Source organism: Mobula hypostoma, chromosome 3 (assembly GCF_963921235.1).
Source record: "Mobula hypostoma chromosome 3, sMobHyp1.1, whole genome shotgun sequence".
Classification (NCBI taxonomy): Eukaryota; Metazoa; Chordata; class Chondrichthyes; order Myliobatiformes; family Myliobatidae; genus Mobula; species Mobula hypostoma.
This window is the reverse complement of record NC_086099.1, coordinates 188,387,695-188,411,301: the sequence shown is the minus strand read 5'-3', so window position 1 is coordinate 188,411,301 and position 23,607 is coordinate 188,387,695. Positions and strand designations below refer to the sequence as shown.

The following is a 23,607-nucleotide window of genomic DNA, read 5'->3' as shown; positions in this document are numbered from 1 at the left end:
TGAGCAGGATGCCCTAAAGGTTAATTTGCAGTTTGAGTCTGTGGTGAGGAAGGCAAATGCAATGTGTGCATTCATTTCTAGAGGACTAGAATATAAAAGCAAGGATGTTATGTTGAAACTTCATAAAGCACTGGTGAGGCCTCACTTGGAGTATTGTGAGCAGTTTTGGGCACCTTATCTTGGAAAGGATGTGCTGAAACAGGAGAGGGTTCAAAGGAGGTTCACAAAAGTGATTCCAGGATTGAAAGGCTTGTCATATGAAGAGTGTCCGATGGCTCTGGACCTCTATTCACTAGAATTTAGAAGAGCAAGGGTTGATCTCATGGAAACCTATTGAATGGTGAAAGGCCTTGATGCGGAGAGGATGTTTCCTATAGTGGGAGAGTCTAAGGCCGGAGGACACAGCTTCTGGGTGTCCTTTTAGAACTGAGATGAAGAGGAATTTCTTGAGCAGAGAGTGGTGAATCTGTGGAGACTTTTTTTTTGCCACAGGCAGCTGTGGAGGCCAAGTCTTTATGTATATTTAAGGCAGAGATTGATAGATTCTTGATAGGTCAGGGCATGAAGGGATACAGGGAGAAGGCAGGAGGCTGGGGCTGAGAGGGCAATTGGATCAGCCATGATGAAATGGCACAGCAGACTCAATGGCCAAAAGGGGTAATCCTGCTCCTATATTCTTGTGGTCTAAAATTGTAAAAATATGTGTTGAAATGTAGGGAAGATATTTCAGCTCAGATGGAATGGAAATGAAATGGATGAAAGTGGAAATGAAGGAAGAGGGTAAATGTTCATATTTGCTAGGTATGATCAAAGAAAAAATGGCTGGAGTTGCTTATCACTTTAGTGCAAGGATATTCATTCGGTGCATCAATCATAAAACTTCCAAAATTAGTGAAAAGAAAATTGCCAATATCACCAAGAAAACACAGTAAACAACAAACAACAGGACTCTTCCTTACTAGCTCTTCCTTCAGTTAGTCCTGACGAAGGGCCTCGGCCTGAAACGTCGACTGTACCTCTTCCTAGAGATGCTGCCTGGCCTGCTGCGTTCACCAGCAACTTTGATGTGTGTTGCAAGAAAACACAGTAATAGCTTTGTACTAATTCTTGTTCAATGTGAACTTCTGGCAGCCCCTATCTATATCTACCTATCTATATCTCCCCCCCTTTCTCTCAATCTCTCTCTCTTTCTCTCTCTCAGCCTCTCTTTCTCGAAATCTCTATCTCTCTCTCATATTGAGGACAATGAGCTCCTTTTTACTTGGGGCTAGGACACGCCATCTCTAATTACCCACAAAGTTAACTTACGACCACAGATGAATTAGAATATGATGCATCCCACAATGGAGTTACAATCATTTTACCTAATAAACATACATTTACATATCCCCATTACTAAAGAAATGGAATATTCTGCCATGTATGGCGGGAAAGGCACCATAAAACCTAAGGTATCAGCTTCGTTTAGGACCCAGCAGTGAAACAGCAGAGTGCTCAACACAATTGTACACTACAGGTAAGTACAAATAAACAATAAAATTAAACTAAATGTTGGTGTCTGACTCTGAACGCACACAGCAATGGAAACCAGCGGGTCAAATATGAGAATGTACTGGGATGATATTGAAGTGTGTGTACTCACGGCAACAACAGCAGAATGACAAAGGAAGGGTTGTGTGTGAGAGAATGTGTGTGTGTGTGAGAGAATGTGTGTGTGTGTGTGTGTGTGTGTGTGTGTGTGTGTGTGTGTGAGAGAATGTGTGTGTGTGTGTGTGTGTGTGTGTGTGTGTGTGAGAATGTGTGTGTGAGAATGTGTGTGTGTGTGTGTGTGTGTGTGTGTGTGTGTGTGTGCTTACAGAGCGCTCCCTGTCAGCTTACCACCCTCCTCTCCTGCGACGATGATGCTCGGCAGCTGAGACAGGTAGTCTGCAGTAACATTTCCTTTTCCTGCTTTATAGAACCTGAAAGGTTGGAGCTCCAGTTACCACCATGTCACTCTGGCATTACAGTCCTCCATTGTCTGAATCCATGCTAATGTTCTGTGGTCTATGTAAAGATCAAACTTCCTGCCATAGATGTAGTACCTGAGGCTGTCAAGAGCCCATGAAATGGCCAGACACTCCTTTTCAATGGTGGCAAACCTACTTTCCCTTGGCAGCAGTTTTTGGCTCAGGCAAAGGACTCTTCTCCAGGTTCTCCTTGAGCCAGCCCTGCTCTAAAGCTACTCCCGAGGCATCAACTTTGACAGGAACTGTTTGTCAAAGTCTGGGGTCCAAAGGGCAGGTGAAGAATACATTTTCGCTTTACGGGCTTGAAAAATGTTTTCACATTCACTCATTGATGTCACTGTGTTACTTACAAACCTCCCGGTAAGATTAGTCAGAGGTACTGCCAGAGTGGTGAATTGGGGAATAACCCTGTGATACTCCCATAGCTAACACAGGAAGGACTTCACTTCTTTCTTGGTGTGAGATTGAGGACCATTGAGGATCGCTTCCACTTTGTCCACCTGTGCTCGAAACTCTCCAGGTCCCAGCTGGTAGCCAAGGTTATCTGGTTTCCCCATTTGCCCACTCACATTTTTGTAGATTGAGAATGAGACAGGCAGCATGAATACTCCCCAGAACCCTGCGAAGATGGTCAAGGTGCTCTGACCACGTCATCTAGCTGGGCCACACTCAGAACCATGGAGCTTGGTGGTGCACCCTGAAGACCAAAGGTCATCATGGTGAACTGAAACAAAGAGGAACTGGGGGGGGGGGGCGCGGGGTGAGGAAGCAGTGATGGATTTTGATTGGTCACCTAGGGAAACTTGCCAGTAGCTTTTGCAAAGGTCCAGTATAGTAAAGTAGTTTGCTGTCCATTCCTTCATAGTAGGTCATCAACAAAGGCTCAGGATAAGCATCAAAAAAAGAAATGGCACTCAATTTCCGGAAATCAATGCATGCCCTCAGAGTGCCATCCTTCTTGAGGGCCACAATGGTAGGACTGCTCCACTCAGTATTTGAAGGCTCAATGACTCCCACCTCCAGCATGGTCCAAGTCTCATCCTTCTGGACCCTCACACGTCACTCTGACACTCGGTAACAGTGTTGATGTACTGAAACTGGTCAGGTCTGATCCTGATGGACTGTTATAGGGCTGTTATTAGCCTTGAAATCATCTGGAAGACCTATGGAAAGGCAGCAAATGCTCTCAGCAGCTCCACAGGTCGGTGGCATTGAAGTGGGAGAGGTCAGCTTTCCCAGGCCTCAATGACCCCCTCCATGTCATCATCAAAGGGTGCATCGTCTGTACTAATATCAACAGAGGCAGGAGAACCAGCATACTTGTCAAGACACCGTTGCTGGCGTGACTTTCTAGACCTTGTGGTTCCTCCCTTGCACAGACTCCACGTCAAACACTGGCCACTGCTCTGGTTTTAGCATCAATCATGACAAATTAAGAAACAACGCTACCTACTTTTGGATTAACAGATTGGCTATTTTCATTTCGCAGTAATTAATGCAACACAGGCAAATCAGCATGGGCACAATTGATAGGTGTTTGGTGACTGAAGTCAACACCAAAGACAGGGACAAGACTTTCCGTAATAAATGATAGTGAGCTACCAGGATCTAAAAGAGCTTTCCATCAACTTTGACTATTATAAACATGGGTTCCTTCTCCACACATTCTGCTTGTTTTCCATTACCATAATCACCATCATTACAGTCACCATCATCATCACATTCTCCCTCACTTGCTACGTAGCATATTCCTGACAATTTGAGCTTCTCGTGAGGACACACAGAGGACTCATGACCTGACTGCTAACAATGGTAGCAAATAAAAGTCTTAGACAAAACCACAAAAGGTTCATTGCCCTCGTTTCTTCCACTCCTCAATTCCGCAGTTACCCTGAGAGTCTCTAGGAGGGTTAGAGTCTCTGTTGCTTCAGAATGACAGCGGTGATTCCGCCCCCTTGCAGGCATTGAGGTAATGCAGGGAAAGTCAGGCTGCCATGGGTCCATCCTCAGGCTTATGCTCTTGGACCCATGTTCTGGTGTCTGCAGGAACAACCTGCAGCTGCTGCTCAAGAACAATGGCCTCACCAATCTCCTCCTTGGACGTTTGCTCTCATTGAATCCATTGGTGGTAGAGAACCCTCAGATGGTGATACACCTCAGTGGGTGACTCTCCTGGTGGTAGAGTACTGAAACGCAATAGGTTCCTGCCGAGATATCAGATTTAGCCAGCAGCGGTTGCTTCAGGTTTGTTTGACCTCTTTCCACCTGATGCAGTGTAGGCTTTCAGAGCTTTACCTGTCAACGTGAGCACTAGCTGGCAGGTGCTCTGCATCGCTGGCCATTGCCATATCCAGGCCATCCTCTCAAACCTGAGGAGATAGTTCCCAATATTGTCACCTCGTTGATAAGGAGGCATCTTGGGACACTTCTGCAAGCTTTGAAGTTCCTTTCTAAAAGTATCATCTCTCCTCTGCTCGGCAGACAAAGAGTCTCTGAGCAGGTTTTCCAGAGAAGGTTCAGAAGTGGTGCCACATGAAAGCCCTTTTGCTTCTGGCCTGAGTTTGGCCCTGGGCTGAAGTTCTTCCTCCTCTGAGGTCTCCGCTGTTTCCTAGGCTTCATTTTCAGCCTCGGGGGTTTCCTGACTTGGGACTGCAACCCCACTCTCACCCGAATTTAATGCACCTCTTTGCGACTGGCCATCCAGTCCCTGCCATCATATGTCAGATACATGGGTTATGACCGGAGTCACTTTGCACTTTAGTGCAAGGGTGTTTATTAGGTGCGTCAAAAATCAGACTTACAAAAAATAGTGAAAGTTAGTGAAAAGAAAAATGCCAATATTTACAAAATTATATATATCTCCATGAAAACACAGAAGCAGCTCTGTACTTATTCTTGTCCAATGTGAACTGCTGGCAGCCCTTAGCCCTATCCCTATCCCAATCCTTATACTTATTCCTATCTCCATCTCTCCATCTATCTATCTATCTATCTCTCTCTCTCTCTTTCTCTCTCTACCGAGGGTGATGAGCTCCTTTTTATTTGGAGCTAGGACATACCATCTTTAATTCACCACAAAGTTAATTTACGACCACAGATGAATTAGAGTATGACGCATCCCACAATGTAGTTACAATCATTTTACCTAATGAACAGAAGTATCTACCCTAAATACAGTGTATAAACAACATTTACATATTCCCCACTACCAATGAAATGGAATATTCTGCCGTGTATGGTGGGAAAGGCACCATAAAACCCAACGGAGCACATCAGCTTCGTTTAGGACCCAGCAGTGAAACAGCAGACTGCTCTACAATTGTACACTACAGGTAAGTACAAATAAAGAATAAAATTAAACTAAACGTTGGTGTCTGACTCTGAATGCATGCAGCAACGCAGAGGGAAACCAGCTCTGGTCAAATATGAGAATATACTGGGATGATATTGAAGTGTGTGCACTCACAGCAACAACAACAGAATGACAAAGGAATGGTTGTGTGTGAGAGAATGTGAGTGTGTACGGAGTCTGTTTACTGAGTACTCACCATCACAGTATTCAAAACCAAGGACAGTAAAGATATTTTTAAAAATTCAAGACCGGGTAAAGAGTAGGTAAGATATGGAATGCTGCACTGATTTTGTATGTGTAGTGTGTCGGAAACTAGCTATATCAATGAGGGAAAATGTTGGCAAAAGAAGTGGTTAGAATTAGATGAAATAGGAGGAAGAGAGAATGTGGAAAGTGCATGGTTCTAGCATGGAGCAGAAAATGATCTGCGTCTGTGCAGTTCCTCTGCGTACTCCAGAGGATGTAATTTATTGAGTGTCTGTTCACAGGCATTTCACACTCGGCGTGATCCGATGATAATGTTGCTATGCTGCCTTTGATCTTTCTTATTATCATCTTTTATGACTGTAGTGTATATGTGAAATCAGCAAACGTGGGGTTGTTAGTGTATATGACAGCTTCCTATGATTGGTGAGGGGTCACACCCGAGTGAATCAGACACCGTGTATTGTTTGTCAGTTCTCTCAATCTATAATATCTCAATGGAGACATATCTGAAAAATAAACAGTAGGTTGATGTAAGTTCCAACCGTTTGTGTCATAATAAGTCTTACCTTCATCACTATGATGAAGACTTAACCGGAAATTTATTCCAAACGGTACAAGTGGTACATTGCATTTAACTGCTCATTGCATTTTCTTCTATATATATTAGTAATGAAAAAGAGAGTATTCGCTGAAATTCTTTTTGACAGAAGGAAAAATGATCATTTCGAACAAGATTTCCACTTCCTATTATAAAGCTTGCTTTACAATTGAACTCAAGACATTTAAGGAATTTTCCCCAAGTCACCACAATATAAGAATGTTTTTCTAGCCTTTCATTAAGATTATTAATTTGACTGATATGACCTTTCAGATGCCCCTAGCTTAAAGAAATCCAGAAGCTAATTAATTGCAGGCTCAGGCTTCTTGGATTGGAAACTCAAACATGCCTCAAGGGAGAAGAGACGGCCCTACAAGCACCTGAAGGCAGAGGTCCAGCAGAATTCCTGTGACTGAAAGAACAGATGGTGGATAGAAAGGGTGCAGCAGTTCCAGCAGCTGACTAATAACCATGGCAAGTCCAGATTTTTCTAAATGTCTCATGTCCTATCCTGCTGTAGTTCAGCTTATCAAGGACAAGAGTAAAGTTAGTAGCTACTGAAAGGAAAATTCCAAATAAATCCTCAACCATGCCTTTGATCTAGACACTGTTGTCCTTGACTCTATCTGGCAGCAAACTATCTGACCGAGCTTAATCACCACCCCAGACTAACTAGAACTCATAAAGGTCACAGAACAACTGACAAACAAGATTGCATGACCGGGGATATTGAAATTCCAAAGCTTGATGGAGACTTTTCAACCTCAACTTCCACTACTGTGAAGAGGATCTAAGAACCTAGAAAAAGGACAGATTTGACTGTGGTAACTCCAACAGATATAGTCATTACAAGGATTCTCCTCGAACACATTCTCTCAGAGTACAGAGTGTTGCTTCAATCCTGCCCATTTGAATGCATAATGCACACGATATTCACTGCACATCTCTAAGAAAACAGCACCAAGCTTTATACATTTTGACCCCTTTTGACTATATCAACTGAGAAGCTTTATGGAGTATCTATCTGAAAATTGGCTGCCTTGAAAATTTCCTCCTCATCCTATGACTGTGGCATATTGCCTTGTAGGGCCAGATTTCAACCACTGAGTTTGCAGGACAGCAAATCTCAGGGCAGACTAGTGCTAGGCAAGGCTGCACCTTCACCCAAACCTTTTTCTCAACACAATAGTGCTCTTCACATCCAACCAACTTCCCAAGTGAATATAATTTACAGTAGAACTGGGAAGCAGTTCACCCTATGTCACTCTCTCCAGAACCACCCTAATCGCCACTGGAGTACACAAGCAATGAATGAAAAGCAAATATTCAGAAGGTAAGCTGATTTGGCTACTGAAACCTCTGAGAGATTGGGCTCTACAATTAATATCTATAAAATGTATATTCTCTACCAATATGTCTAACTTTATTGATTACCAGTTTCATTTCTAACCATATATTTGTCCTGTTGCCTCGAAAATCATTAATTGCAATGAGTTCTCCTTTAGTTACATTACCCTTCATCCATCATTACCGGTCCATTTCCTTAACTGCTATTGGTCTATTGCATTGCAAACCATGTCCTGTGTAATCATCACAAGATTAAATGGCTTGATAAACCCATATCCTTTCAGGAATTTTAAATATATCCTCAGTAACAATAACCTCCAGAATATTTCCTGAACAGTATTAACTGCAGGAGACCCAGAATAGGAACCTTCAGAATTATGCAGCCTACACAGAGTTTTCAATCACTTTATTTAAGAATCATCAAATGTACCATTAATTTCTTGTCACTGTCAACTGTGAAATATTCCCATGTGTAACTTTATCAAATACCTTCTGAAAATCGTAAGTACACCACATCCTTTTGGTTAATTTTGTCCATCAAATTATTTACCTTCTGAAATGTTACAGATTAATGAGGTGATCGTTTATCTTTTTTATAGTACATCAGCTCAAAGAAGACAACTGGTCACATCCTCTATAATTCCCAAATTCTTTCTTATTTTGTTTCTGAAATTAATGAAGTAGTAGAAGGGTAACTGTTCAATTTTGGAAGATAGCAAAGGGTTCATTTTACCAGCTCTGCATACTGGGTAGTCATGTATAAACAACCCCAGAGTCTGCTTGATACACTGATCTTCTCTCCTCACATACCAATGATCTCTATCAATAATGACTGATATCAGAGATTCAAGTATATCACTGCATGCACACAAGCAGACAGAGACAAGCCTGAACACTCCCACACATGAGCATATTTACATGCCGACATGCAGAAACAGGTAATAGTTGTGGTCTCATACCACATTTCATAGTGACATTCACATCACACTACGGGTTGACTTAAAACAGATCTAGCAGCTCACAAATGGACATTCACGATGATTAGCAAGAAAAACAGTCTGGTCTAGTATATCCTTCCCTCTACATTTACTATCAAGCCAAGTTGTTAACTCTGATTCAAAGAGGAGTGCAGAAGAGCATGCTGGAATCAGGAACACCTAATGCTAAGATACCAGCCTTGTGAGGCTGCAATACTGTAGCACGTGTGTGCTAACCATCAAAAACTGTTACGACACACACCCAGCCACGCCAGCTTCTGGGGCGTAGATGCTTTAATTCTCCAGGGTATGGATAGCTGGGCTGGCTCCTTTAAAGATTCCAGCCAGCCCAGTTCCCTATGGAGTGCAGAAAGGTGGCCTTCATTATTTCTCTCCTGACTGGGAAAGCCCTGGCCTGGGCCACTGTGCATTGGGAGCAAAGGTCGGAGATTTGCTCAGACTCAGAGGAATTCATGGTCACCATGAGGAGGGTGTTCCATTTTCCCGCTGGAGCTAACCGAGCATCAGACCTTCTGATGAAAGTGCGCCAGGACAGTCGGTCACCAGCTGACCACGCCACTGAGTTTCGGACTTTGGCCCAAGCGAGTGGCTCGAACAGGGGCCTTGGTCACTCTGCACCACCATGGTCTCTGACGCAAACTAAAGGATGTCCTTACCTTGGGGAAGTTGGTAGAGGACCTAGAGGCTCTGATTGATCAGTCCATCTACCTTGATAATGCCTGCCGGAGTGAGAGTGGTGCTACCTCATGAGGTTGAAGAGGGTTAGCCCGAGCCCAGCCTCAATGCATCACAGTTCCATTACCCGTCCTCAGTCGAAGACTAGCCTGTCTGCTGCTCAGGATCCTGTCAAGCCTATGCAAAGTGGCTGTGTAAGAATCTCCGCTGATGAAAGTTTCTGATGTTGGAGTTGAGGTTGTTGCTATTACTGTGGGAGCAGGTCACCTGAAGTCCGAATGTCCGAAGCTTTTGCTAAGACCGTTCGGTGTTGGGAGGACTGTGAAAGTAACAGTCACTACTCCTAATCTCATGGATTTTGGTGTCACACTGAAGGCGAAGATCTCTTGGGGTATGAACCGATGAGAGGTGATTGCTGTTTTGGGCTCAGGGGCAGCTGGTGATTTCCTGGACTTGGCGACCGCCCATCAGCTCAACATACTGATGCAGGAGTTGAGACAGCCCGTGCCTGCAACTGTTCTGGGCGGCTGCCTGCTTGGTTCCGACCAGATCCAGCAGCAGACATTGGTTTTGTGGTTGATGATAGAGGATCACAAAACGAACCTCAGTTTCTCTATTATTGAGTGTCCTCTGATACCACTGATACTCAGGCACCCTTGGCTGTCCCATGAACTGGAAGGAAGGGACGAGACAATGCATGGTCCAGTCGTTGCAAGGAGGAAAGTTTTCTGCTTGGTGCTCTGAAGCCCAGACTCTCCCCAGACCAGCAGTTGATGAGGGGACAGACTTCAGTTCGGGGTAACCTGAAGCCCTCAGGAAACCCAGTTCTGCTTTCAACGGCTGACATGCCAACAGGCCTGTGCGAGTCCTGACCCTATCCAGTCAGGGGTGTGCTGGAATTACAGACAGAGGTTCTCCAGTTCAGGAGCAAGCCAAAGCGGTGTCCAAGCAGACTGGAACTCTACCAGCTAAGACAAAGGGCTCCAGTTGCCAGGTCCCATCTAGGGAGAAGGCTCCAAAACGGAGACCCTCAGAGCCTAGTCTCAGGAGCCCAAGAACCATCTGTCGTGCCTCACTGCCAATGTCTGAGGATATGGATGAGGATTTGAATTGTGGTTTGGCCTCTGTTTTTACTAAAGGATCTTGTGAACCTGTGGAGGAGACTCTGGGGTCTGCTGAATCATCCCCATTACCTACAGACCCTCAGGAGTCATCCTCAGAGGACGGTTCAGGGGTAATTGCAGCAACCAAGCTGGCAGGCATCCCTTCTGTCTACAAGGATTTGGAAGAGGTCTTCAGCAAGGGAAAGGCTTCAACTCTTCAGCTGCACTGACCCTACAACTGTGCTATAGACCTACTGCCTGGTACTGTCCTCCATGGTGTTGATTATACACAATCTCAGCCCCAGAGCGAGTCACTACGGAGGACTATATAAAGGAAGCTCTTGCTCTGGGATTCATTTAGCCCTCCATCTCTCCTGCTAGTGCAGGCTTCTTCTTCGTACAGAAAAAGGACGGGAGCCTGAGGCCATGCATTGCTTATAGAGGACTGAATCATATAACGGTCAAGAATTGTTACCCTCTTCCACTCATGAACACTGCCTTTGAGATTCTTCAAAGGACAAGGGTATTCTCAGAGCTAGACTTGTGGAGTGCTTACAATCTGGTTTGCCTAAAGAAGGGTGAGGAATGGAAGACGGTATTCAACACACCAGCAGGGCACTATGAGTACCTTCGGCCTTGTGAATGCACCAGTGGCTTTCCAGGGCTTATAGACGACGTGCTCTGGGACTCGCTCCATAAGTACACTTTGTCTACTTGGATGACATCCTAATTTTCTCAAAGTGCTCCAAGAAGCACGTGGCTTATGTCTGTTCATTCCTAGTTCTATTAGGTCTCAAAGGAGAGGGTCTCATGGCCTGGAATGGTAAGGGAAGTTTGTCAATACATGCAGGCATACGAGGCATGTGCCTGGAACAAGGAGCTTCACACTCAACCTCAAGGGCTCCTTCACTCTCTGCCTGTTCCACGCAGATATGGGCACACATCTCCATGGACTTTGTCACTAGTCTTCCTCCTTCCAAGGGTTAGTCCATTGTCATGGTAATTGCGTATCTTTTTTTGAAGGCCTGCCAATTCATCGCCTTGGACAGACTACCATCTGGGGCAGAGATGGCCGAAATTGTCCTGCATCATGTCTTTAGGATCCATGGTTTTCTGATCGACACTGTGTTGTTTCACAGTCCGCAACTCACATCACATATTTGGAGGGCATTCTGTAAGCTGATCGGGGCAATAGCAAGTCTTTCCTCTGGGTTTCACCCACGGTTCAATGGCCAGGTGGAGCGGGCGAACCAAGATTTGGAACAAAGCCTATGATGTTTGGCCTCTGAAAGACTGGACGAATGGGGCAGCCATTTGACGTGGGCAGAGGTCGCCATAACAATTTATGGCATTCGGCACACTGGATGTCCCCTTTTGAATACCAGTTCGGGTATTCTCCGCCACTCTTCCCATAGCAGGAGGCCGAGTTTGGGGTTCCTGTGGCCAAAGATCTCGTCTGGCGCCGCAAGGAGAAATGGATTGGGGCAAGAGAGATTTTGTTAGCTTCTACCCGGAAAGCTGAAATAAAGGCTCACTGCAAGAGAAGACAGGGAACAGTTTTGCAGCCCAGGGAACAGGTTTGGCTTTTGACTCAGGATTTGCTTCTCCAGGAGGAACCTAGGAAACTGACATAGAAACATAGAAAAGCTAGAGCACAATGCAGGCCCTTTGGTCCACAATACTGTGCTGAGCACATACTTACATGAACATGAACATGACGCCCAAGGTCATTGGACCCTTCAAGATTCTCAAGAGAACAAACCTGGCTGCTTACACCTTGAAGCTCCCCTAGAACCTCAAGATCAATCCCACTTTGTACGTTTCCAAATTAAAACCTGTGACCACCAGCCCTTTAGACCCACCACCGCTAGTCCCGTGGCTGCCCAGATTTTTCGATGGCGAGCAGGTCTTCACCGTGAGAAGGATTTTGGATTTACAAACTTTTCTGGGTGTCCAGCAGCATACAACTGGGAAAGATTGCCAAGAGAAGCAAGACACAAGAGTCATTTGAGCAATACCCTTCCTATTTGCTCAGTTCCGGGTCTCGCATACTTTTATATACCTTAATGAAGTCTGCCCCTAGCCGTGCCGGTTTCTTAGAAAACAATCCTTCTTCCTGCTACCATCTTCTAGTCTTGGCAGCATCCTTGTAAAATGAAGAAACAAAAGACTGCTGATGCTGAATTCAAAGCTGCAGCCTTGGGCAATCACACGGGCCCTAGCTAAACCTGCCGTTCGTTAGTTTTGAGAAGTATTCTTTGTAAATCAAAGACAAAGCACTCACATTGACTCAAACTACACCTGTCTTTTCATCAAATCTATTATCACAGACGTATGATGTGAAATTTGTCTTTGTTTCAGACCTACCCTGAATCCACCCCAACTCTTTCTCTGCAAAATTGACAACTGCATTTGTGCTGCCTCCTGCAACCATAAAGAACTCATCAACTTCCACTCTGCCTTCAAATTCACTCGGAGTACTTCTGACACCTTCTCCCTTTATGATCTATCTCCATCTCTCGCTCCAGCCCTCACCCTCACTCTTTTATAATAGCTATCTCTCTTCTACTCTTTTAGTCCGGGTGAAGGGTCTCCTGAGCATCAACTGTATATTTCGTTACACAGATGCTGCCTGACCCATTGAGTTCTTCCAGCAGTTCTTTGCATTTATGTTCTAGCTTCCTTGTAAATCCACTTTGCAGCTTCTCCAGTGCAAGCACATTTTTTGCTGAGAATATGGTGGTATGCTTATTGAACAGTGTTCAATCTGGGTTCCCTGTACTCGCACTTCTCTGTTTTGTGGCCTGTCTGATTCTACTGTGCAGAACTGAAAGAGAAAACGCCTACCGTTCTATTTATTTAGATGCACAAAGCCATTTGCAGGACATCAGTCCCTGTAGCCTTTATCAAGGTCAAAGAAACCTAAAGACTTGTAGAATGGTAAGACCAACCAATAGAAATCATTCATCAACCAATCTGTCAGAAGCTGATTGAAATCCTATTGCTGAAGTTGTGTTCAGCTGTGCAAGATTAACAATGGGATAGAATGGAGCTTTGATCACCAATTTGGCATTCTTGGTGTTAAAGCAGCTGACTGACTTGCTTGCACAGCATAGTTTTGATTCACAATAGTGTACCATTTCTATTGCCCTCTGCAGTATAATGGAAGATGTGACTCATGTGATACTGTATGTGCACTGGCTGATATTTTGGAACAAAAAGCAGCTACGTGTAGTCAGTTTTTGTAGCCTTAAAGCTATTGCCATGACTATTTCCATGCTCAGTTTCCCGTGATTTATAAAGTACAACTGACTAGTTGGGCATTTGTTTACTTTCCATTTATTGAGCTTCTCCACATTAAATATATTGCCGATGCCTGCATAATGTGTTGAAATAATATGGCCATAGCCTTTCTTTATGAAGGCTGAAATGAAAATTTCATTATTTAAACCCCCCCTTCATCACCCTGTAATATGTTCTCCTCTAATTTCCTCATAAATTATGTTGTGTTTTGCCTTTTCTCTGCTATAGGTGGAGTGAAAAAATATCCCGATTGCTCTTTTGCTAATTATTTTAAGTATCAACTAAGATTAGATCTGTTTAAGGATAGTATCTCTTCACTTTAAGGAAGGAAGTGCAGGATTAGATTTTTAGAGTTTGGTTTTCTGACAAAAATCAATATACATATTGTAATAAAGATCTGTATTGACTTTTTTTTTACAAAAACAAACTCCTTAAGTCTATTTACCAGCATTGCAAACCCATTAATTCTTATTGATATTATAAATAAGGGCATAAATTAAATGTTCAGTGATTCGCAAGATATGTCACTCTCTGTTATTGATCCTCATACAGTTCTTTCAACAGCTCGCAATTCTGTTGATCAGACTAATTTTTGCACCCTCTTATAACTGTACAGTTCAGGTGACCTGGGTTCAATTCCCACCATTGCCTGTAAGGAGTTTGTATGTTCTCCCCATGTCCACGTGAGTTTCCTCCCACAGTCCAAAGGCGTACTGGTAAGTAAGTTAGTTGGTCATTGCAGTTTATCCCATGATTATGCTAGCATTAAATCGGGGGTTGCTGGGTGGTGTGGCTTGAAGGGCTGGAAGGGCCTACTCTGCTCGGTATCTTAATAAATAAATAAATTTCCTTAGGCTCTTTTCATATACTTTTGCATTCTCACCATGGTTTCATCACATTCCTTTATTTCTCTAATATTGACATGCATCCTAAGGCACTTTATGTGACAGTTCACAAATAAAAAGTTACTTGTTAATGAGAATTGGTCAACAAAATCATTATTAAAGCACTAATAGTTTTCCAAGTTGGTTTTACATGTAATTCAGCATTTATATTGTAGTACAAAGACCAATAAGTTTCTACTTTTTGGGGAGCCTGTGATGCAAACCTTATAAGATATTTCCAAACAGTTTCAAATGGCAACAGAAAAATGAGTCCATGAATATATTCAACTCCCTATTAAACCTACTGAATTTATGACCAGAGACTTAGTTCCACAAGCATGACTCTGGCACCTTTGTTACAATGGAATAAACACAAGTATGATAAATATCTTGATAGTGTTCTGACAACAAAGATCAAGTTGATTTAGCTAGTCTTATATTAAAGCTGAAAAACTAATAGTTTTCAGAAATGGCTTCACACTCGTCTCTTTAAAAAGACTGGTCTGAAGCACTCAACAGAGTTCAAAATCTGCAATGTTTTGCATTGCACTAAATTAGTTTTGCAATTGCAATCTATCACAATACTGAAATTAATGTATTCATGTATGTTGCAATTTAATCAAGGCTGAATAATTCAGTTCAAAGATAATGTTTTATAAATAAAGGTAATTTATCTTACCTGTTGAATGCAAGACAGAAAAGTTGATTTGAACTTTCTGACAAGCACATGGAGTTTTGCTGCAGGTACAGGTCAGGGTGGTTTCCAGGGGTGGAGCTTCCTCCTTCACAACCGCATCCTTGGGTCGCTGGCCATCACCATACAGGAATGCTGTCATTGTGAACAAAAATTGCAGTATTATTTATGTTCTTTGTCATTTCTAGTTTTCGTACCCCCCACTTCTTCAACCTGAGCCCAGCAAATCAATATATAGCATTTTAGCAAGAAATACAATTGCTAATCATAGTTATTTATTCTAGAAATGGAGGCAAAACCCTTCCAAGTTGTGTTATTTCTCAAAAAAAAACTGGCAGTAGTATAAGCCCTTCTGTCTTGCAAACTGTAACCACATCTACAACCAGTTTCCTCCCCAAGGTCCCCTAAATTGTGCTCATCCTTCCCAGACTCACACAAAATAGCCAATTGGGACTATATTGAGGTGCTTCCATTTGTATTTATACGGTCATAAGCAATAGACATCCGCAACATTTTTTTTCTTTTAACCACTGGAGTGGAGTCCTTATACATTCTAACCTTGGTCCTATATAATTTCTCATCTAAATGTAATCTCTCAAGGATGCCAACTAAAACATTGTTTCAGTTTTCATATGTATGGTGTTGAGTCCTAGCTCTATCTAACCGTCTCTTCTCATGACATCTTCACCATTTCCAAACTGTTAGACATCAAACAATGAATGAGCAAAACTTTCCTCCAAGTTCTCATCCATTGATGTTTGCATCCATTCCATAGGTGCTGGACCGATTCCTGTCAGTAATGAACTATTCCATTTGTAATTTACAGGTTGTGGTTGTAACATCTGATGGATGAACATTAGATCACTAATACAAAGTGAAGTTAAGAACTCTTAGTTTTACTACCATAACATTACCCAGCTTCATCCACATTCCAATTCTCAGCTTGTGAAAATCTCCTCCATTGTGCTGTCACCCCAGACTTGATTATTCTGTCGCAATGCTTGCAGAAATATCTTGTTCTATTCTCCATAAAAGATCATCAAAAGCTCTACAGGCCATCACTTGCAGACTATCTCTAATCCATCATTTTTATGCAAACTGGTCTACATTATTTCCAGGGTTAGCAAAAAAAACCTCCTTGCTCTCAGTTTCCAACATGACTTCCCTCTATCTTTTCACTGTAATTCTACAAGTCCTGTGAACCATTAAGAAATTAATGAATTTCCAGTCCTTGCCTCCTGATCATGCATGATTTGATTTGCTCTATGATGGATGGCAAAATCAAGTGGTCAACATCAAACTCAAGAATTCCTTAACTAAACCTTTCGAATCACAGTCATAAAGTCATACAACTTGGAATTAGGCCCTTCAGCCCAACTGGTCTGTGATAACTCAATCAAGATTCATATTTAAGCTACAGCCTTTTCCCCACTGTTTGGTCTACATGCCTCTAAACATTTCCTATTCCTGTACCTGCCCATGTACCTTTTAAATATTGTTGATGTACCTGCCTTAACCCCTTCCTCTGGCAGTTCGTTCCATATAGTGACTGGGTGAAAAGTTTGCCCTTCAGCTTCCTATTAAGACTTTTCCCTCTTACCTAAACCTATGCCTCTGGGCAAAAGGCTGCATTCATCCTATCAATGCCCCTTATAATTTTATATTTTTTTGTACATGCTCCTTCTCCTATGCACCAATGTAAAATTCCCAAACTGGTCAAACTTTCTTCATAATTCAAACCCTCAAATCCCAGAAATACCCATGTAAATATCCGCTGCACTTTTTCCAGTTTTCTACAACACACCCTTTTCTGATTAATCCTTTGGGTCAACAGGTCCTTTGGCCCAAGTTGTCCATGTTGGCCAAGATGTCTTCCAGTTCTAATTTTATTTGCTACACTTAGCCCTTATCCCACTAAACCTTTCCTATCTACAGTATGTACTTTTCCTTCCTTGATTCCCCTTAAAATCTGAAATAAAATCTGTCATGTAGTCATACAGCATAGACACTGATCCTTTGGTTGATTATGTCTTAGCCAAATATCAAATACCCATTAACATTAATCCCAGGTATCAGTTCTTAGTTTGTAACTCGCTATGCCTTAACCATTCAAGTGCTGGTTTAAATACAATACATTTTAAATATTATGAGTGTTAAATATTGCATCCACCCTGCTCTCAGGGGTAGTGTTCCAGATTCACTGAGCCAGTCGGTGAATAACATCTTCCTCACATCTCCTTTAAACATCCTATCTTTTGCCCTAAAGTTACATCCTTTGGCTTCAGACATCTTCGTCATGGGAGAAGTATGTTTTACAATCCATCCTATTTATATTTTTCATGAGGTTGTGTATATCATTTTCTTTTCATAACTGAAATGTTTCATCCTAAACCTTTCATCCTAAATATTCTCTCCAGAGTAATCACCTTCTTCCTTTACTGTGATTCCCAGACCTGCAAAGAGTATTCCAGCAGTGATCTAATGATCTATAAATCTGTACTATCATCTCCATGGTCTTATGTTGGTTAATGAACACAAATATCTCATATGCATTCTTATACACTGCCTTTGAGGATTCTTCGGCATATATTAAAATCCATTTGTACCTCAATACTTCCTAGGCCCCTACCATTCATTATGTATACCCTGACTTTATTTTTCCCTCCTACATGCATCACCACAAATTCCATCCCCAATTGCTGTTCCCAACTTAACATCTAAGCAAAAACCATCATCAGCTCTCACATCTCCTTATGTAATCTGGCATAATTTTTTATTTGTTAATTCTCCCATAAAGTGCCTTAAGATGTTTTCATGTATCAAGGGTACTGCATAAAAGTGAACTGAATTCATGCACAGTGAACCACATTGCTGATGTTCTTTCAACTGTTTGGTGTAGCACTGAGCATTGTTATTGGATAGATCTATTATCCTGGTTCATATTGCTTCCGTTGTTTACATATAGAAAAGGGAAACATTCATTGTTCTGTTTTCTTCATAGAGATATAGGAAATATAAATAATTCTTGGCTAGGAAATATGAAGAATTATATTTCTTCATATTTCCAGCATAAATGGATAGAGTGTCATTTTCTATTTAGTGCATAGTTTGGCAAAATAACTTTTTCTGGATTATCTGTAATGATACAATGATTTACAAGTATGGCATAAAAGTCAATTTTGGTATAGCAATAGTTCTATGAATGTGCAGACATATAATGTGTCTATACAGACTGCCATTATGCTCTGTGTGTGCATTAGGTTGTAACATAAAATTGATTATGTTGGGAAAAAATTCTGATATAAGAATAACATGGATATATCAGAAAGGGTATGAAGAAATTAGATAAGAATAATGATTTCTTGAATTAATTCTTCATTTTATTCATAGTGTATGATTAGCACAGAGGAAGAGGCCACTTATTGTTCATCTCAAAATACCTCTAGAACTTTGTCTAGTTAGGCCTTTTCAGAGAATGCTCATAATTAACAATATTGAGGATCTGAAATCACATAGAGCCCAAACTGATAAGACCAATAAATTTTGTTGATGGTCGTCAGTGAACAGAGTATAAATTTTAAATGGCAAGCTAATATTTTGTTAAATACCAGATGATTTAATCATTTGGTGTTAAACTCCTGAACTGTCATGTTCAGTATTTCTAGCATGCGCTTATTGGTCTAGCCATCAGCTACAGCTCTTTTGGATGATCAAAATGATTTTCTCCTTTCTGTAATGAAAGTACATTATTGTGTCGTGCTAGGATAATGGTTGTGTGTAAGTATGAATAGAACAGTGGTAATTGAACCATGAGTCTTGAAAGCTTGTAAAAAATATGATGGACAATTTTGGCATTGGGGTAAATTACATCTCGGTTGGCAGCTAGACTGACAATATATTCTGATATTTGCATGACTGGTTTGTGAAATACAAGATGTCCTGTACTAGACAATTTACAAATAGAAAAGATTCTCTTTTGCTACACTTTACTTAAAGCATCTTACAGAAAAGTAGAACCAGTTAGATAGATTAACTCAAATTATCGCTTACTATCTTAAATAAAATAGCCTGATGTATCAATGACAAGGAACAGATTTTTTCATTTTCATGAATAAAAGATAAAATAAATTTGAAAAGGAATGCTTTTTAACACATACCCTTTGGAAAAAAGTTTGGATACATTAAAATATGGATTAAAAAGGTAACAGTGCCCAACAACTTTATTATCAATAGCATCATATGATGCACCCAAACATTACATCCTTGTTTAATTATAAAAGGAAGCAGTGCCTGGCAATTTCAAGCTCTTTGTTTCATGTTCTGTTCGTAGGCAAACGTTCTGAGGTGCATTCGACAATAGCAGCACTAATCAATGGGAGGCTTATTCAGAATGATGAACCCATTACAAAATCTCAAAACGTCGGTCTGGGCTGATGGACGACCAAGGAAATGTTATCAGTTTCTTTGAAACATCTGCTTTGTTTTCATGAGCCCATGACAGGTACATGTGGACCTGCTGATCTTTTGCGAGTTTGCCTGAAACCCAAATGCTTCGACATCAGGTCCCTTCACGCTCCTCCCTGAGGCGGATGAAGACATTTTGGGATTCACTGTGGATACAGAGGAGTGCGCAGTTGGAGAATGAACGGGGATCCCTTCGGCCACTCCATCTCGCTAGGATCTCATATCCCAAAACCGGATATACAGTAGGTGCGCATTTGTAAACGTGTGTCTAGTTACCCCTCCCTGACCCCACCCCCATAAAAAGCGGCCAGATTTAAAGTCCTGGTCATGCAGATAACATTAAACTAGCCCATTCGCTTCAGAAACTGTGTGAAGATTCCACTCGGCTTGAAATTACACGGCACAGTTCGAATAACCCCGTAGGGGTGGGGAAGATTGCAGTAATTTTAAATAATCTTGCTGTTCTTCCGCCTACCCCCACTCTCCCGCTGGGGGGGGGGGGCATTGATTTTGCAATTTTCTTTTCAATTGGAGACTTTGCCTACAACTATTGTGTCAACTCACCGCAAAGCTTTGTTCCAATGCCGCCAGTGAACTTTTGGGCCATCTGACACCAAGCGGGGGCTGTAAAACATGCAAAATGTTAACAATGAATGGAGTCTTCTCTCTGATTTTAACCGAGTCAATCTGTTCTTTCAGTTTGGTGTGACTGGGCTGCGGGAAAAGCTGAATGAAAGCTGCCCTGCTCACCCTATGCATCATCGTTTTGTACGTTCTCACTAAAAAAATTGAAATCCCTCGGTGAACGGCAGTAGGAGGTCAGCGGGTAGTCAGTGACCCACCCGTTCTCCCGGCTGGATTGAGACACTCGTGCAGGATTTATGACCGAGGGTCTGGCCTCTTTGGAAAACAATCATGTGCAAAAGCAATAAGCGGAAAGAACAACCATTATCGACAGATGATTCTCTTCAGATTGCGAGTCTCATCAGATTATTTACAACCAGTCTTCCATCCTGTATACAGTCGAATGTGCATAATTGCTACATAGTGCTTTATGTCAAAAATAAGCGATTAGTAGCTAATCAAGTTCCGAGAAAGGTTGTGAATTTTGAATATGAATATTAACCAAAAGCCGCCATAACATGTGTTAACGGAGAGTGTGAATAATCCGTGCACAGAATTGAAAGCAAATCAAAACGTGCAAATTGCAACCACGGTAAAGAAATTGAGCTTCTTATTTCGCACAGTTAACATTGTTTTTCTTCCTCCATTACATTGCATTGGGTTTCCTGCTTATCTTTTGGATTATTCATTTTCGAGTCCGAACAACCTGTTTCATTCAAGGTTGGAGCCAAATCTACTACAAGTTGTTTTCGGTTACCAAATCACAAAGTCGGAGCTTGTCAATTTGAAAGCATTCAATATCCAAATCAAGTCCCGGGGGGTAGATATCTTAAATTATTTAGTGATCAGGAAGCCCAGGATGTTGTCTATTCCTAACAACTGCCCCCCCCCCAACCCCGTGACTCCGGGGACCAGAATCTTCAAATTCATAGCATTCCGTGCCTTCCTGTTCTGTGAACTCCCCACCCCGCCCGGCCTCTCCCTCCCCGCCTCCTTCAGCAGTTGCACGTGCTTCCTTATATTTACCTGCCGCTGAATTGTCTCCGGCGCCGGATCGCTGTCCCGAATCATTGGAGAAGAAGCCGAGAGATGCCATTTGCTCACTGGACGTTCCTTGCAGAGAGGAGGAAATTGGCTAGAATCGCGGAGGCCAATTCACAACCAGAGCTCAAAGCCTCATCCGAGCGAAAGGAAGCTGTCCGATGCTCGGGTGTTGAACGCTGAGGCGGACGGTCTAACGGGAGCTGTCCGGAGTCCAAATACAGAGCACTGGTCACGCAGTTCCCAGGCGGGAGGGAGCTGTCCGGGATCCGGGTGCTGAAATCACAGCCACACGGCTCCCAGACGGGGAGGAGTGTGGGAGGAGCTGTCTAGAGTTGAAGAGACGGAGATGATCTTGTTATCTCTTCCAGAGCCCTGATCGCGCTGCTCCTAGCTGCTCCATCAAATGATACCCGGACTGAGCGTGAGAAGAGGACTCCTGGTTTAACTACCTTCTCTCTGAAGCATAGGTCAATCAGGATCCCAGTTACTTTGCCACAAAAACTGACAGAGAGAAGAGATGGGATCGGGATGGACACCGTTGCAGGAGTGTTTCCTGATCTGCAACACAAACTTTCTTTTACTGAAAAGATTTGGAGAGGGTGGAATGGTGGTGGCGGGGAGGGGGGGGGAGCTCTGACGTAATCCAGGAAGTGGGTGCGAAGGATTACTGGATTACAGTTGGTGGCGAGTCTGAATGAGTCACCCTGTCAATGTTATAGTAAATGCGAAAAGACAGGCGACCGGAGTGCAAAGTCCGCCACAAATGTGGAGGTCCCCCGGCATCCTGGTGAGGCTTCACTCCACCTTGCTTTCTCTGTCTGCCTGCCTCTCTCTCTCTCTCTCTCTCTCTCTCTCTCTCTCTCTCCCTCCCTCCCTCCCTCCTTGTCTCTACACACACTCTCTCTTTAAACACACACACACACTCTCTCTCTCCTCTCTCCCCCAACTCTCTGTCCACTAATCACCTTTCCTTTGCAAGGAGGGAATCAAAGCAGCCAACCGCATCTCTCCTCTTTCCACCTCTCCCGATTCCAGCGCGCACTTTGCTCGATCACTCTTCATTTCTCGACTGCACAGAAGTCCAAACTTCGACACCTTCAGCGATCGCGTTCAGATGTTGCGCCACGGAATCAAAATTAAACGAAAAAGGATTGCATCTGGTTGATTCTTTGTTATCCATCTTCTCTGGAAAGGAGGGAGCCACCTCGGGCGCGATCTTTCTTTGTTAAAGTTGCCATCCACATTTCCCAGAAGAGAACCTTTCTATAAAGGTTTAGAAAGAACATGCCTGAAAGGGAATTTTTGGTTTTCTTTGACGAGCTTGTACTATAATTTGAATTCTATATGGATTTCGAGCCGTCACTGACAGTTATGTATAAGTGGGTAATTCAGAGAGATGTATTTGGATCTGCTTCGGGAAGAAGGAGTAGTCTTGCCGTGATGCTAAAGGTTAAGTAAATTATTAAGAATTTTCACAAAATTTATTCAGGACTTTACAAATGGCCAACCTCAGGAATTGCAGCCTGATACAAGTGTTTGTTTTATTTTACCGGCTAGCAGCTCATGACTTGTCTTTTTTGTTATATTTGGTAAATCCTTTTCCAGCGCGCCACGACTCAGACTGCAGGGACTATTGAAGCAAGCTATTCAAGCGTTACAGGTGGCAATGAACTGAGAGAAGTAATTGTCAGCTGTCCTTTGAAAGTAGCTTTAAATCAACGAGGTTATACGGGTACTAGAGAATTTTTCCAAGAGAATTGATAAATTCAGCAGTAACCTTTTTAACCCGTTGTAATCCAAACGAATGACAAATCCGTGCACTACACGATTACTACGTTTTTAGTCATCTGATTTGTATGGAGTAGATTAAAGAATAATTTTGCATTCATGTACCAGAAACTTGATGTTAACAAAAGAAAGCTGACGTAATTAGATTTCCACTGCAAAGTAAGACCAAAAAAAAAATCTACAGCACATTACAGGCCCTTTGGCCCACAATGTTGTGCCGACCATGTAACCTGCTCTCGAAACTGCCTAGAATTGCCCTACCGCATAGTCTTTTATTTTTCTAGGCTCCACGTATCTATCTAAGGGTCTCTTAAAATACCCTATCGTATCCGCCTCTACCACCGTCGCTAGGAGTGCATTCCACGCACCCACCACTCTCTGTGCAAAAAATGTACCTCTGACAACCCCCTTGTACCTACTTCCAAGCACCTTAAAACTATGCACCCCTCATGTTAGATATTTCAGCCCTGGGAAAAAGCCTCTGGCTATCCACACAATCAATTCCTCTTATCATCTT

At 42.5% G+C, this 23,607-nt stretch overlaps 1 protein-coding gene across 1 annotated transcript in view; it reads right to left on the bottom strand.

Moving 5' to 3' along the window:
• The window catches only part of gad2 (glutamate decarboxylase 2), a 113,925-nt gene extending 91,433 nt beyond the window's left edge, over positions 1–22,492 (bottom strand). The window contains exons 1-4 of the mRNA XM_063044264.1: positions 22,268–22,492; positions 21,285–21,860; positions 20,199–20,258; positions 15,156–15,305 (exon numbers count right to left, since the gene is read on the bottom strand). Coding sequence (XP_062900334.1) covers positions 15,156–15,305; positions 20,199–20,258; positions 21,285–21,354 — 280 coding nt within the window. The 5' untranslated portion in view covers positions 21,355–21,860; positions 22,268–22,492. The remainder of the gene's footprint in view (positions 1–15,155; positions 15,306–20,198; positions 20,259–21,284; positions 21,861–22,267) is intronic.
• Positions 22,493–23,607: the final 1,115 nt, after the last annotated feature.